The sequence below is a fragment of the Equus asinus genome, chromosome 19 (assembly GCF_041296235.1).
Source record: "Equus asinus isolate D_3611 breed Donkey chromosome 19, EquAss-T2T_v2, whole genome shotgun sequence".
Classification (NCBI taxonomy): Eukaryota; Metazoa; Chordata; class Mammalia; order Perissodactyla; family Equidae; genus Equus; species Equus asinus.
In genome coordinates this window covers 7,694,178-7,709,485 of record NC_091808.1, presented here as the reverse complement: position 1 = coordinate 7,709,485, position 15,308 = coordinate 7,694,178, and the positions used below count along the sequence as shown (strand labels likewise).

Genomic DNA, 15,308 nt, shown 5'->3' with positions numbered 1-15,308 from the left:
CTTCTCAGCCACTGTATTTGACAGTTGAAAACCACTTTCCCAAATTGGGGCTGATTTGTCCCCCTTGAGCTCCCTGCCTGGTGTTCTCTGGGTCCCAACTGTGTCCTGACCCCTCCTGCTGCCATGGGATGAGACGAGACAGGCCCGGCTTGAACTGGCCCTGTGCCTGCAGCTTTTAGAAGCGGCAGCCTGAGTTTGGGAACAGAGTCCGAGCCTGTGTGACCAGGGGAGAAAGTGTGGCCTCGCCCGGCTGCTCTAAGGCCCAGCTCGGGAGGGGAGACAGGACCAGGGGTCCTCTCTTCCTGGGGAGAAGGGTCTGTCTGTGGGTTGAGGAGGGTGGTGTTCTCATGCACAAAGACTCTGGGGCTGATACGCCCGGCTGACCGAGCCCCAGGCTGTGGTGGTCCAGCCCTTGCTGTACCAGTCGGTCCTGGGAGGCTGCCTACATGTCAGTTTTAACTCTTAGGCAGTACTGTCATCAAACAGAGCGATGGGCATCGTTAGCCACTCAGTGGGTGCTTGCTCTGTGCTGAGAGGGTGTGCACGCGCCCAGGGACCTGGCGGCTCTTGCTTGTCATGAGTCCCCACACCGGGCCTGTGCAGCCTCTGAGTTCTCACTGTGATCACAGATGCAGTGCTGGGTGAGGGACGGGGCCAGATGGGACAGACCCTTGGGTTCCATGAGCTATGCCCAGACAGGGATGCTCTGACCACAGAGAGGCGGCTGTGGGCGCAGCGTCCCCTGAGGCCTGCCGGCGTATGCGGGGGTGCACAGGACAGGAAGGCCCCTTTCTTAAGGCTCCTTGCTTCGGCTCGGCGCATGAGTAACAGCTGTGATTTTGCTCAGTGCCGCACGGTGAAGATCTCCATCCTGGGGGATGAGGGCGTACCTGTGCAGGTGGACGGAGAGGCCTGGATCCAGCCCCCGGGGTACATTCGGATCATCCACAAGAACCGGGCACAGACGCTCACCAGAGACAGGGTGAGGAGGGCTGCTGGCGGGGGCCCCAACCGCAGGGTCCCAGTGCTCGCCTGCTGGCACACCGTGCCCCTTTCACAAGAAGAGCTGGGGTTTTTAACGTGTTGTTCTAGGAATTTGATTTTTTAGATGGAAAGATTAAGTGAACAGGGCTGCTATTTCTGAGACCGTTCCTCCTCCCCCAGCGTAAAGGAGAACTCTGCCTCCCTTTGTAGATGTTACCCCGCAGCGGCCCAGTAGTGTTTGCTGTTGGCAGGTGCCTGCTCCCCTCTCGAGGGCGCAGGCAACAATGTAATGCTGGCTTCCTGTGCCCTAGGCGTTTGAGAACACCCTGAAGTCCTGGGAAGACAAGCAGAAGTGTGAACTGCCTCGCGCTCCGTCTTTCTCTCTGCACCCGGAGATCCTGTCTGAGGAAGAGGCCACCCAGATGGACCAGTTTGGGCAGGCAGCGGGAGCGCTGATCCACAGGTGGGCTCTCCTGCCTGTGTGCTCCGCCTCCTCCCCCGGGGCACCTGGGCCCCCGCTGGGACACAGGCGCGAGGCCCTCTATCTCCTTGGCTGGCCTGCCTCCCTCATGAGGCCCAGCCAGGCCTCCTGCCTGCCCTCGGCTGTGGTTTGTTTCAGAGCCAGCTCGTAGGTGTTAAAACCTGCCTGGATTCCTAGGAAGGACAGTCCCCTTACTGCCGCCTTTACTTTATTCTAGAGAGCAGATTTGTTGTTAAAAAATGAACCTTGTGGTTATTTAAAAAAAAAGAGAGAACAGCCAAAGGTGTTTCCCTCTCTACTCGACCTTCAAGAAGCGGCTCCTGGAGCCACTGTGACCCTTCCCACATGGAGGTCACCGCTCTGCCGCTGTCCTTTCTCCCCACCACCTTGTGTGTCCACTGCCATCAGGCCTCACTCTGGCGAGATCGTTTCAGCCTGCTGAGCCTGCCCTCTCCGTGGCCACATCGCGACCCTCCTCATCTGCCATCCGCCTCTCTCTCATCTGCGCCCACCCGCTGCCTCAGCTCTCCCGCCCCGAGGCCGCTCGCCACCTGTGCGCCTTGACCACCCCTCCGCTTCTTCCTTGCTCTCTCCTCTGCTCTTGCAGGAGCACCGTGGGCTCTGCGTGCCCTTCCATGCCATCCTTTTCACACCCTCTTCCCAGCCATCAGGCTCTTGGGCATTAGGTCAGTAGCTGCCCGGGTGCCCTGTAGGCATTTATGCTCAGTGTCTCCATTCTGGCCCCACGTCCTTCTGTGAGCATGTCCTGTGCACTGTGTTGTGACTCAGGTAGTTGGCACCACCTCTGCTCCACGCCCAGGCCACCAACCAGCTCCTCCCCCATAACCCAGTCAGTAACTGGGCTGGAGGACGTTATTTCTCAACTATGTATCCAATTCCTTGCTGTGCAACAGGCTTCTCGCTGCTTCCTGTCTCTACTGTTGTCTGTCCACTCAAAGCCTGTGGCAGCCCTATGGCCTGCTGGAAGGTTGGACTGGCCATGTCGTTGTCTATTTAAAGTCCGTCTGTGGCTCCCCGTGTCCCCAGGGTCAGGACAAGCCCACTTCCCTGACTCTCGGCTCTCGCTGTGGTCCACCCTGTCCCCGCCTGGTATTTGCGAGGGTCCTTCAGGACAAGGGGCTGCTGCCTGGGGCTGTGTCCCGGGGTCTGAGCTGCTTGTTAAACCAGGATTGTCCCCCCAGAGGAGGGTCCTGCCATCCCCACTCACAGAGCTTGGCAGGCACAGTTCTCTCCAAGGTGGCGTCTCCACGCAGCAGGCCTGCAAACTGCTGCTTCCCAGCTGCTGTCTGACGAGTCGTCAGTCTCATTTTGGGCTTCTTCCTCTCTGGTCGAGTTTCTAGAAAAACTTGGATTTGGACATCACATTTCCCACGTCAGTCCTCTGCTGTCTGCCGTCGGTCAGGGCGTTGTCGGCAAGGTCCCCGTGGCCGAGCCACGGTCCGCGTCAGCCCTCGGGGCTGAGCCTAGGCGTGTGTTCAGGCGAGGTGACGACACAAGCCGCCCCTTCGTGGTCTGAAAGTGCCATGTCCCTCTCTCTAGCATCCGGGAGATCGCGCAGTCCCATCAAGATATGGAGCAGGAGCTCGCCCACGCCGTCAACGCCAGCTCCAAGTCCATGGACCGAGTGTACGGCAAGCCCAGAACCACGGAGGTGCTGCGCTTCTCAGGTCTTGCTCCTCTGCACCCGCGGAGCCCTCGGACCTGCTACATGCGTATCTGTTCTGGTTCCTCCCAGGGGCTGAACTGCAGCTTCGTCCTGGAAATGGTCAGTAACATCAAAGCCCTGCGCAGCGAGACGGAGCTGCTGCTGGCCGGGAAGATGGCCCTGGTGAGCGGAGGGGCCCGGCCCTCGCTGGTGTGAGGTGGCCGCGGTCACACAGAGGGTGGCACGTCTTAGTCCAGAATTCTAGGCGCAGGGTTGGAAGGGGCCTCAGAGGCTGTCTGAGCTGACCAGTGGTTGGCACTCAAACCCTTCTGGCCACATCTCAACCATGCCCTCTCCACGGGTCAGACCCCTATGTCAGGAACGCCTTCGTCCTTGTAGACAGACTCCTGCCTTAGAAGTCTGCAGGGTGGAACTGTGCACCATTGGCAGGTGGGTGGGCCCTTCCCAGCCCCGCAGGGCTTCTTGCCCTGCCTCACTCGGCCAGCCCCGGGAAAGCAGGGCCGTGGGGTCTTACTGAATCGCGGAAGCTAGAACAGGGAGACCCGAGAGATGGCCTGGCCAGCCTTCTTGGTTTAAAAAATGAGGACGAGGAAGGCCAGGGAGGCGAAGTGACATGCTAAAGATCACAGGCTAGAGGATAGTCCCCAAAGTCTAGTTTCCATACCCTCTGCTCTCGTTCCAAAATACCACGCTGTCCTGAGATGTCACAGCTGCCGCGTCAGTGTGTCCTGCACTCTGGTGCCGGCAGACTGCTCCTGTCCCCGTTTCTGACAGAGGGGTCCCCAGGTAAACTAAGGCAGGTGGAGTATGAGCCCTGCTAGTGTGGTTTTCAGACAAGCTTGTTTGCTTCGTTATTTATGAAAGGAGAGTTTAGTTCTCTCGCTCGACACTACTTACAAGGGGAGGGTCTGCATTTGGCCCCTTAGCCGGTGCTCTGTGACTCAGTGAGAGGAGCGCAGCCCCCGGGGCGGACCACAGCTTGCATGGGGCATGGCTGTGGCCCCGGGCCTCCATGCTCGTAACCAGCTGCGGCTCTCTTCCCTCCCTGCCGGAGCAGCAGCTGGACCCCCCTCAGAAGGAGCGGCTCGGGGCTGCGCTCGCAGAGATGGACCAGCAGCTCAGGAAGCTGGCGGACACGCCCTGGCTGTGCCAGCCCGTCGAGCCCGGTGACGAAGAGGTACGTGGGTCCCAGGGCTTCCGCTCGGGCACCCTGGCACAGTGGCTCTTCCTGCAGCACCTGCAAGTCAGTGTGGTCTGTGCAGCTTTGGGGTTGTGATGGTGACAGTCATGCAGCCCTTGATACCGCTTCTCGGGACTTCTCTACTACAACGCCTTCAAGGCATGGAGACAGACCTCGGCAGGTAGGATGGAGCCGGAAGCTGGTGTTGAGAACCACCCTTGATGACACGGGTGCATGTTGCCCTTGCAAACAGAACTGTGAGGCTGAACAGGAAGTGGGTAGAAAGAAGGCTGAGCCCAGCCGCACTGTCTGCCCCCAGTGGAGACACATCGCTCGGATGGACGGCAGCTTCTTGGGAGTTTGTTGTCGACAGGGACAGAATTGGTGTGTGCCACTCACAGTCCCACTTTCCTTTTACACGCACTTAGAGACCCCAGCTTGCCACAGATCCTGTAGCTGAGACAGACGGGTGGGCGTATTGCACCTGGGGCTAGAGCAGGCGGGAGAGCCTAGGAGCAGTGCTGGTCGGATGTCAGTTTTCATGGGCAGCATGTGGACAAAGCACACCCCAGCCCACCTACCTCTCAGGGAGGGAGCCGGAGCCCGCCCAGGGCAGCACAGCCTCGCAAGGTGGATCTTTGTCTGCTGGACACGGACGGTGGGCGCCCGTGCGCTCCATGTGAGGACTGTGGGCAGAGGGGGCGGAGCAGGCCGGCGTCCTCTCTCTGGACACACAGGCCCTGCCGACAGGTGCAGACGCTGCCTGGACACTGACTCAGGCCTCCAGCTGAGCAGCAAAACTCAGCCCCTTAGAAAGGAGGACACTGGTTTGAAAAGCCAGGCCAACCAATCAAAATTGGTTAAATAATTATAAATATGATAAAAAATTTGCTTTAAAAGAAAATTATTAAAATAATAATATATAAACTATTCTACAGATTTAACAATAACATAGCTGTATAATTCCAGATTAAATTATCAAAGAGGACAGTGAGGTGGGGAGGCTGGAAAGAGGACATGCATAGAAGAGTGAAAGCACATTAAATTCCCCCTCTTAAGGTGTAAGAAGGTTAAAAAAGACCTTGACTTTGACAATTAGAGAAATGTACAGTCAGTGATGTTTTTAAAAATGTCAAGGTAGTTTCTAGTAGAATTGAAAAGATTTATGTCTTTCCAAATCACTACAGAAGACAAAAAATGTAATCTATATTGTAACAGAAAATGAGAAATCAGTAAAGATGTGGTTAACAGTATGAAAATAAAATAGAAAATGCTGTAGCTTTCCCTTGGAAAGCGGATTATTCTCAAATTGTGTTAAAAAAGAAATCTAACCATATCCTGATCACAAGACTCAGTTTTCTCTCCTGTACCCCCAATAAAAACTTAGGAACCAGAGAGATTAAAAGCAAAACAATTTCAAGAAAACACATTAAAAACGCCAAAGAAGCAATACTAATATAAAAATATTAGTGTAAAAAACACCTAAGGCAATAAATGATAAAAAGAGGATCACTTTATGTTGGTAAAGGATAATTTATTATTATACAGTCTTAAGATGAGTATAACAGTCTAAGTAACATAGCATCTAAATGAGTTGTTTAAAAATCTGTTTATTTTCCGATGTATGAGATTTTTTTCTAAGTATGTTCTTGTCATTGATTTTTAGCTGAATTTCACTGTGTTCAGAGGGGGTGGTTTATATGTTACTGGTCCTTTGAAATTTGTTGAGACTTTATGGCCCAGCAGGTGGTTAATTTTTATAAATGTACCTCGTATGCAGTTGTTATTTACATCGTTAGGTCTTTACTGGGTTTTTTTTTTTTTTTTTAAGATTTTATTTTTCCTTTTTCTCCCAAAGCCCCCCGGTGCACAGTTGTGTATTTTTAGTTGTGGGTCCTTCTAGTTGTGGCATGTGGGACGCCACCTCAGCATGGCCTGATGAGCAGTGCCATGTCCACGCCCAGGATCCGAGCCAGCGAAACCCTGGGCCGCCGAAGCAGAGTGCACGAACTTAAGCACTTGGCCACACGGCCGGCCCCCTGGGGTTTTTTGGGTTTTTTTAAAAGTCTTCTTGATCTATCAATTACTCTTGAACTCTCTGACCGTGAAAATGCAGATGTCTCAATTTATCTTTGTGGTTTTGCACATTTTTGCTTTATGTATTTTGAGGCTATGTTATTGGGTGAATATAGGTTTTATCATTATGTAAAGACCTTTAGTAATTCTTTTTATTTTCAAGTCTACTTGTTTGGTATATTCTTTTTGATACTTTTACTTTCAAGCTTTATTTGGAGTGTCTATCTTATAAATAGCATGTTGCTAAATTTGGGGGTTTCTATCCAGTCTGGTACTCTGTTTTAATTGGAGAGTTCAGTCTATTTACATTTGTTGTGATTACTGATATATTTAGATGTATTTTTACCACATTTTATGCGTTCCATTTTCCCCACTTTTTCTGTTTCTTTTAATTTCTCCTTTTTGATTGATGAGTCGTTCCTTCCTCCCACACAATTCTGTTTGTCTCCTCCACTAGTTTGGAAATACGTACTGTTTATTCTTTTAGTGATTACCCCCAAAATATTAATTTGAATTTACATGCATAAAATATATAAAGCAAAAACTCCTTGAAACGAGAGTGACAGAAACCAGACTGCAGTGTGAGCCATCACTCTCAGTCCATGATTAATGATCGTAAAACAAACCGTATCACAGAGTCTGAACGGAAGAAAGTTGAAAGAATATGTATATACGGAAATGTGTCACGATTCTCTACAGAGAGAAGTGTATGCTCTGTAGAGAGAATGTGCTTTCTCTTCTGTTGCCTGCAGGACATTTTCAAAGTCTGAGCCTATTCTAGACCAGCACTAATGACAGTGGAAAACTGATAGTACAGAAATTGAGAGGAAGAGTTTAGGATCTTTTAAGCAATTGATAGGAAATTTTATTTCTGTTGAAAATGATAAAAAATCGAGGTTTGTATTTTGTATGTCCCTTTTGGTCTCATTTTCCTAGTAATTTATTTTATTTTATTCCTTAAAGTCCCAGTCTGCTATGGACTGGAGATCTTGCGAGCTGGCTCTTTTCCAGGGGTAGTTTGGGGACCACAGTTCTAGGCCACCAGGAAGCCTCGGAGACTAACTCAGAGCAGCTGGTCCCAGGTGTCAGCTGTGGCCCCTGCGAGCCAGGGCCCCTCCCCGCCCCGCCCGCCCGCGCTGGCAGCTCCTCCTCCACGCAGATTGCCTCTGATACAGGGAGCTGAGAGTTTCTTCAGTTCACAGGCAGCAGCAGCAGCTGCAGTGGGTGCTCGAGGCCTGGTGCGTGGCTGCACGTGACCAAGCAACCCCACTTGTTTGGGACTTTCAGGTCTTAGTACTAAAAGCTCATGTCACAGGATTGTGGCTGCAACACTTTAAGCCTAAAAATGTTTTCAAAAGAAATATCACCAAATGCCGTACAGGTGCCACAGAAACAAATACAGACCACCCCAAGTCCTCCTGGATGTCTGACCTGCTGCCCCCTCTAAGCCATGCGCAGAGTGGCCTGGTTTCTGGAGTTGCTGGGGTGGCCTGGGGAGACGGTGGAGGTGTTAGTTCTTGCAGCAGCGGGTGGGAAATTGAGCAGAGGGCACCCGAGGGTGGGTTTAGTTACAGGACCAGAACTCCTCTGCAGCCTCGGCCAAGCAGGGAGGGCCGGGGCAGTGTGACTGCAGACCTTCGTCTGATGGAGCCTGAGGCCAGAAACTGCAGCCTGCTGTCCTGGGAGTGCAGGGAAAGCCACACTTGCTCCTGGGGCCTCCTGGGCCCCAGGGCTCCTGGCTTCTCCAGCCTCCTCTGCGGGCTGCCTTCCAGCTCGGCGCTCCCCGCTCTGGGGTCCTGGCCCAGCCTCACCCTGGCAAGGGAAGAGACGGGGGTGAAGTACACGGGGAGAAAGGAACCTGGGAGGCAATGGTGCCCGTTTCTGCCAGCATAAAAATAGGAAAATCGTTTATTCGAAAGCCAAAAAAAGTGCTAAGTCTGTATCTTTGAAAGAAAGCAAAATAAAATACCCTTTGGCAAATATAATCAAGGAAAAAATGAGCAAAATGAAGTGATAAAGGAAACATAATAAGAAACTAAATCATTATATTCAAAGAAATGCTAGTAAATCAATAGTTTCATCAAAATTTTAAAAATTTTCAGGAAAAATTTAAATTACACAGATTGATGTCCGAGGATATTTCATAAAGAATAGCCACAGGACAACTTGAAAAAATAATCTAAATATTACCTCCAAAGGAAAAATGTCAAGGAATATGTAATTTCTACATAGAAGAAGCAGTATCAGAACTAGAAAAAGAGGGACATTGTTCCAGTTCATTTTTTTAATTGTAAAAAACATCAAGTTTACCATCTTTGTCATTTTAAGTGTACAGTTCAAGTACTGTTAAGCGTATTCACATTATTGTGAAACAAATCTCCAGAAGATTCAAACAGTTCATTTTTTTAAAGGTAGCACATCTGATTCCCAAATTCAGTATTATCAGTGGATCCACAAAAATAATTTCCTTAAATCAAATAGTTGATGAAAGACATTCTTATAAAAGAATTCCAGCTCCGGGCCGGCCCAGCGGCATCGTGGCTAAGTTTGCACGTTCCCCTTCGGCGGCCCAGGGTTCCCATGTTCGGATCCCAGGTGTGGACCTACACTGCTTGTCAGGCCACGCTGTCGCGGCATCCCATATACAAAATAGAGGAAGGTTGGTACAGGCGTTAGCTCAGCGACAATCTTCCTCAAGCCAAAAGAGGAGGATTGGCAGTGTTTGTAAGCTCAGGGCCAGTCTGCCTCACAAAAAAAAAGAATTCCAGCTAGAAAGTACAGAAAGATTAAAAGGCCATTTTGCATCCCCTGGGGAAACATGGGATTTAGGTAGCTCATCAATGGATGGGGGCACCTGTGGGGGAGTAGGGGGCTGATTCACTGAGAGGACAGTGCCACTGTGACATCCTCATGGACTCGGCTGGCCAGCTCCTTGGCAGGTCCACATGGGGAGGGCGGGGGGCGTGTGGTCAGAGCCAGAACGGGAGCTGTCTCAGGACAGATGGCTGGTTCTCTCCTGGTGAAGGAAGCGGGGAGGGACCGGGAGCCACAAGAGCCGAGTGCCACTTGAGGACCTCGTTAGGGTCCTGATTCACACAAGCCAACAATGAGAAGACCCTTTGAAACAGTTGGGGAGATCGGATACAAATGAAGTCATTAGGTCCGATGGCGGGGTCAGGTGGGGTCCCAGGGCTGTGGTTACAGTTTAAAGAGTTTCGGGTTGCGTACTGAAGTAGTCATGGGTGGAGCAATTCGATGTCTGAAGTTTGCTTTCAAAGGGCAGGGGAGACGGAGGAGGATGGCGTGTCGATAGCCTCCGTCTAGTCTCCCCGTCCCGGGGATGGATGAATGCCTGCGGTAGAGGTCAGATGGATCTAACACCGCGTACGCATTGGAAAGAGGAAGGCGACACATCAGGCCGGGGCTTTGGTTCAGTTACGTCGGAGCGCCTCTCCCTGGGCCCCCCGCCCCCGGCGGGCACCCGGGAGCTAAAGGGCCTTCATGGAGCAGCCGTCGGAATTGATGATTTCGCCAGGTGTTCTCATTTGTGAGAACAGGTGTCCGCAGTCACCGGGGGCAGGACGTCACTGTAAGAAGTGTCCTCCCTAGTACGAAACGTAGAGACCATGCCGCGCCCTTGGTAGGAGGTCGTGAGGCTCCCCGTGTGAGGCTCGGCTCTTCCGAACCCTCGGTTTGCTGCAGTCATTGCAAGTCCCTGTGGGGTGGTTTTCAGTGGACCAGATGTCCCTGGTGGATTGAAAGCATCTCGTAAGCTGCGAAGTGTGACCGTGCAGGGGTCAGGGTGGGGGCGGAGTCGACCGCACCCTTGCCATGTAGGGAAGGGGGCTGTGTTTGTGAACGCACGGTACAATCTCGGGATGTGTGCTTGTGTCGCAGGAGAGAAGGTGCACAGGCCGGCCGGAAGGGCCTCCTTGGCTCTGCAGCTCCCGGGCTGGGCCTGTCCCTGCCACCCACCCTCCAGGATTCCACCTTGGGGGGTAGATGCGAGGAGAGAGGCAGAGCCGGGCAAAGCTTGGCCTAGAAAGGGGCTCGGAGTCCCGGCAGTGGGAGAAGATTTAGTGATTGCCACAGGATGGACTGATGTTCACGTCACCTTCACGAGGTGGCTTAGTCACACGAGAAACGCACGTTATAACACGAAAAAGCAGTGTGAAAATAGACACTGTGATCACGGAAACCACTTTTAAAGGCCTTAAAAATGAACAGTAAACACAGACTGGAAATCAAGGGAAAAGGCAAGAATGAAGGAGTCTGGGGACAAGGCATCTTTGCCGCCTCTGAGGTGGGACTGAGGCCTCGGTGCGTCCGGGTCTGACCCCTGTGTTTCTTGCTTTCCCTGCAGAACGTGATGCTGGATCTTTCCAAACGCAGCCGCAGTGGGAAGTTCCGCCTCGTGACCAAGTTTAAGAAGGAGAAAAACAGCAGGAACAGAGAAGCGCGTAGCCTCCTGGGAGCCCCGGGTACCCTCCTCTGTCCTTCTGCCGGCCGCCCGCCGTGGGGCCCGGCCCCGCTGTCTCTCCTGTGCTCCTGGGCCCCGGCCTGGTCCCCACAGCCCTGTTGGCCTGCACCAAGCCGTCCGTCTGTGGCCCCAGGGCTGCCCTCTTGCATTCCTGCCTGGCATTGGCTCCTGGCCGTGGTCACTCCCTGCCCTCAACTTACTGCCCGTGCAGACTCTGGGTGACAGGCTGCCCGAGATTGGGGGTGCGAGATGGGGAGGAGGACAGCAGAGGTGACAGGACAGACACAAAGCTCACGCGCTGGGCCTGCTTCCTCTGAGGGGCTGCTGGTCCCCATTAATCGATCCACTGATTCAGGCGCCCCGCCCCCCCGCCCCCGTGGGCAAGCGGGGCCCCATGATTGTGGCCGGTGAAATCAATAGGAAATGGTATTAAAGGACATTTTTCTTTTGGGTCAATAAATTGGGGCTTCAGATCTCCATCCCAAGTGTTGGTCCTGAGCACAGCTGTCCCCAGCACTCTCGCTGCTGGGCGGCCCCACACCTCGATCTGGGGCTGACGTTTGCTGCCAGGATGGGGAGCTCCCTTTGATTTTTCTTCTTTGCATGTTTGTCCAGAAATTGGGTTTCTTTTAATGATGGTGGCTCTGATTACATGAAATCTCTGTGTGTCTCCCTTCCTGCTCTGGGCCGGAAGTGAAATGAACCCCCAGAAGGTAGAGGGAAGGCTGGCATCAGCTGCCCAGTCACATGGATGTTTCCCTCGTGTTTGGTGGTGTCTGGTCCCTCCTAGGACACGGGGGAAATGTCCCGAAGGCTCATGGCCAACCCAGCAGGAACAGACACCAGCTCCTCCTGCAGCTCACGCCCGTTGAGAGCGGGTGGCTCCCCTGCCTCTTTCTGCACTGCTTGGGGCCGCGTTGGTGGCCTCGGGGATGGGTGCCTGCTTCTGGGTGTCTCCTGCTGGCTGCTGGCACGTCTGGGTGCCGGCTGCCGCCTGCCGGTGCAGGGCTCTGGGCACTCACTGCACTCGTGCTTTTCCGTCTCTGACAGTTCACCTCTGGGGGACAGAGGAGGTTGCTGCCTGGCTGGAGCACCTCAGTCTCTGTGAGTATAAGGACATCTTCACGCGGCATGACATCCGGGGCTCTGAGCTCCTGCACCTGGAGCGGAGGGACCTCAAGGTACTTCCATAGCGCCTCCCAGGGACCGCTCCTGGGCGGCCCCGCGGCTCTCTTCTCTGTGCCCTCTGCCCTGGCCATGTCCCAGCATCAGGATTCTCTTCACGGTTCTCGGGTCTTTGTGCATGACTCGGGGTGACAGGCGATGTGGCCGAGAGGCCGCCCCCACCACAGGCGGACGGAAGGGGAGAGCTTGCTCTCCTTGGCCCGGGTGGACAGTGAGTTCTTTCCACACTGAGACCCTGTTGGGGACACAGCCCTGTGCTCATGGGTCAGCTGAGGGGCCCTGTGTGGTGACACCTTCTGGGTGAGGGGCCCAGCCCTGGGGCTCCCTCTGTGGTGACATGTCCATCAGAGTCGAGAGGCCTGTGTGGCTGCGAGTGCTGGGCTCCTCTGGGCCGTATCCCCACTGTCTCCTCGCCGCTGCGTGGGCCTCGGCCTGCACCTCACTCCATCCTGGGGAGCTGCGGCCTCTGGCCAGTACTGGGGGCTTCGCTCAGGGTAGCGTCCTGAGAGGGCGGAAGGCCCCGAGGGCGTCCCGGACAGTGGCACTCCCGGGTCACTTCATCCACTGCTGCCAGACCTGTGCTTGTCTCCATCTTGTTCTGTGTCCCTTGACGTCAGTGTTGGCTCCCTGGGGGGGGGTGTGGTGGGCATCTGCGTGATTGTCACCTCTGCCCTTCCCGTCGTGTCACCGTCCTCATCGTTTTCACCCTCATTTGTTCAGAGTCAAGTGGCATCTGCCGTGGTGCGCTGGGCCTGGGCTCTTCCTGGCGTCAGGGTGGCTGTCCTCTCTTTGCAGGACCTCGGCGTGACCAAGGTGGGCCACATGAAGAGGATCCTTTGTGGCATCAAGGAGCTGAGCCGCAGCACCCCTGCCACCGAGGCCTAGCCTTGGCCCTCTCAGCCTGTGTGCTCTGCTCCTCCCGCGACTGAGGCCGGGCACAGCGCGTGTCCCTTCTCATGGTGCTACTCCCCTTGCTGGCGACAGGACACCTCTCAGACACCAACATAGCTACCTGTGAAACCACGCCTTTCCACCGGCCTCGCGTGGGCACATGCACCACCACTGCTCGGGGCAGGCCCTGGGCCCTGGGCCCCAGGCCGTCGGCCGAGATGGCCTGTCAGGGCCGCACACCGTTGTCCTGTGGGTTCCTCTCCGCGTGCCCTTTAGTGGCGCATCATGTGGCAGCATCTCCCGAGCCTTCAAACGCCGGCCCAGCCACGGCATCCCACTCTGGAAAGTTCTGTGCCCGCCAGCCGCTCTGGGGTCTCCATGGCAGCCCCACAAGGCCGCCCTCTGCTGATGTCCCTGTTGAGTCATAGGGTGTTTGACGAGGTCCTGCTTGGCCTGGGCTGCAGGGACACGGATGCGTTTCCAGGCCTGCGTTTTAATTGACCTGAAGCGAGAACTCCCTCCTCAAGCTGGGTCGCTGGGTGGTTATGCACTGGGCCGCGAGCCCCCTGTGTGTTGCCGGCCCCTTGTCCTGGTTCATGCTGCCACCGCTACCTGAGCTGCAGGCATGGGGACGCTGTCCCCTCTGTCCCCAGGATGCCATAACCCCTGGAGTCCTGCAGGGGCCGGGAGTGGATGGGGGATGCGTGCGTCATTCAGGAAGCTTCCCGGGCTGAGCACTCCTGGGGGTTGTCCAGAGAGTCTCCGAGCCCGTGGTGGCTCCTCACCCCGTGCCGCCAGGCCTGTGTCCCCAGGGGGTGCCCTGGCCTCGCTGCCTCTGCCTTTCCCTTCCCCCTTCCAATGCAGCCGCACCTGCAGGGCTCCCCATCCTGGAACCTGGCAAGGGGCCCACAGCCCGGCCCAACCCGACCCGCAGGGAGGCGGGTGGCAGGCAGGGTCGGGGCCCCGTGGCTGGCCTCACCCTGTCGTCTGAGGGGCGCTGCAACCTCGCCGCCTCTGCCTGCCCCCGGCTCTGCGGACCCTGCTGCTGGTGCCCCGATGGGGTGCCCGGCCGGCCCGGCCTCTGGATCAGTGGTCCTGTGGGGGCCACGGCTGCCTGTGCCCGTGAGTGGAGGGGCAGGGGTGGGGGTGGGAGTCCCGCTCTGCAGGTGCCCTCAGCTGCCCTTGGAGGTGTGCCTGGGGCAGCTATGTGTCCCTCCCCACCGCGTTGTCCTCTCTCCCACCACAGCCAGTTTAGATGGAGGCAGGTGGGGAGAGCATCCTGCCACCAAGGTCCCCCGAATACAAAACAGAACAGGCTGACAGGTGGTCACGAGAGCCACGCCCGCAAGACCCCAATGGCTCTGCCCTGTGGCCTCAGGCGGGGCGCCCTGGGGTTCGGAGGTCCTCCGGGCGGGCCCTGGACGGGCTGGGACTCTGGTGAGGAGTGTGCAGAGGGGAGTAGTGGGCCTCCCGGGGCCATGTGGCACCAGGACCACCCCATGCCCTCCACGCCCTCCCCTTGGGAAAGCCTTGGGTTTGGGTCCAGCGTGGAGTTTAAATGACTGTGTTGTCACTGAGTAAAGCAACACTGTTTACGTAAAAACCACTTTTCTCATCCTAGTCAGTCGGTCAGAGGTGAAGGGGATGGCGTGATGCTGCGTGACTCCGTCGGGGAGGGCCGGCCCCTCGCTCAGTGTCTGTTGCTGCCCGGCCGGTTGTCCCCCGGGGTCCCGGGGCTCTCGGTCCCGTCAGTGTAGAGGGAGGAAGGCAGAGTCTTGGACATGAGGTTTTGTGCCCTCGGGTGGGGCTTCCCTCCTATTTATGATCCTAATTTATATGGCGCCCCCCATGGGGCGGACGCCTCCCGCATTGCTGTGTACATACACACCTGGGTTGTATATACGTCGTTCTGTGTATAAATAAAACGAGCCTGTTTTTGACCTTGCATTCTCGATGGCCTTGTCGTCTCTCTTTGTGCCTGGACGGAAAACATCGGTTGCCAAAGTCTTTGCAAACTGGATTCAGAATTACGTTTTTCAGCTGCTCTAAAAGTAAGTTGAGCTGGTGGCGGCTGAAGGGCAGGACGGACGCCACTGTTTTCCAGGGCGTGGGCTCTGGGGTCTGGGATTAAAGCCTCGGCAGGGAGGCGGGGCCCTGGGCAGAGCCACGGTGGCCTCGGCCTGGCCCACTGAGCAAGGGCGGGTCATTTTAGCTAACATTCTCACCCCCCTAAATCTTTTATATAAAACTGCAAACCGGAAGCTCTCCTGCCTCTGTAGTCACAGTGCCTTTATCCCAAGGGAGCTGCCTCTCCAAGCTCAAGGTCACTTTCAATGCCATCCCC

The 15,308-nt window shown here is 55.3% G+C and overlaps 1 protein-coding gene across 9 annotated transcripts in view; it reads left to right on the top strand.

The window, feature by feature from the left end:
- DGKD (diacylglycerol kinase delta) overlaps positions 1 to 14,909 on the top strand; it is a 109,015-nt gene extending 94,106 nt beyond the window's left edge. For 7 of the 9 annotated variants that reach the window (XM_044751575.2, XM_070489372.1, XM_070489371.1 and 4 more), the window contains 8 exons: positions 848 to 982; positions 1,296 to 1,447; positions 3,026 to 3,137; positions 3,222 to 3,314; positions 4,210 to 4,329; positions 10,772 to 10,889; positions 11,939 to 12,069; positions 12,869 to 14,909. In XM_044751575.2, the coding sequence (XP_044607510.1) occupies positions 848 to 982; positions 1,296 to 1,447; positions 3,026 to 3,137; positions 3,222 to 3,314; positions 4,210 to 4,329; positions 10,772 to 10,889; positions 11,939 to 12,069; positions 12,869 to 12,958 (951 nt within the window). In that variant the 3' untranslated portion in view covers positions 12,959 to 14,909. The remainder of the gene's footprint in view (positions 1 to 847; positions 983 to 1,295; positions 1,448 to 3,025; positions 3,138 to 3,221; positions 3,315 to 4,209; positions 4,330 to 10,771; positions 10,890 to 11,938; positions 12,070 to 12,868) is intronic. The other 2 variants (XR_011495503.1, XM_044751576.2) reach the window with 2 other exon arrangements.
- Positions 14,910 to 15,308: the final 399 nt, after the last annotated feature.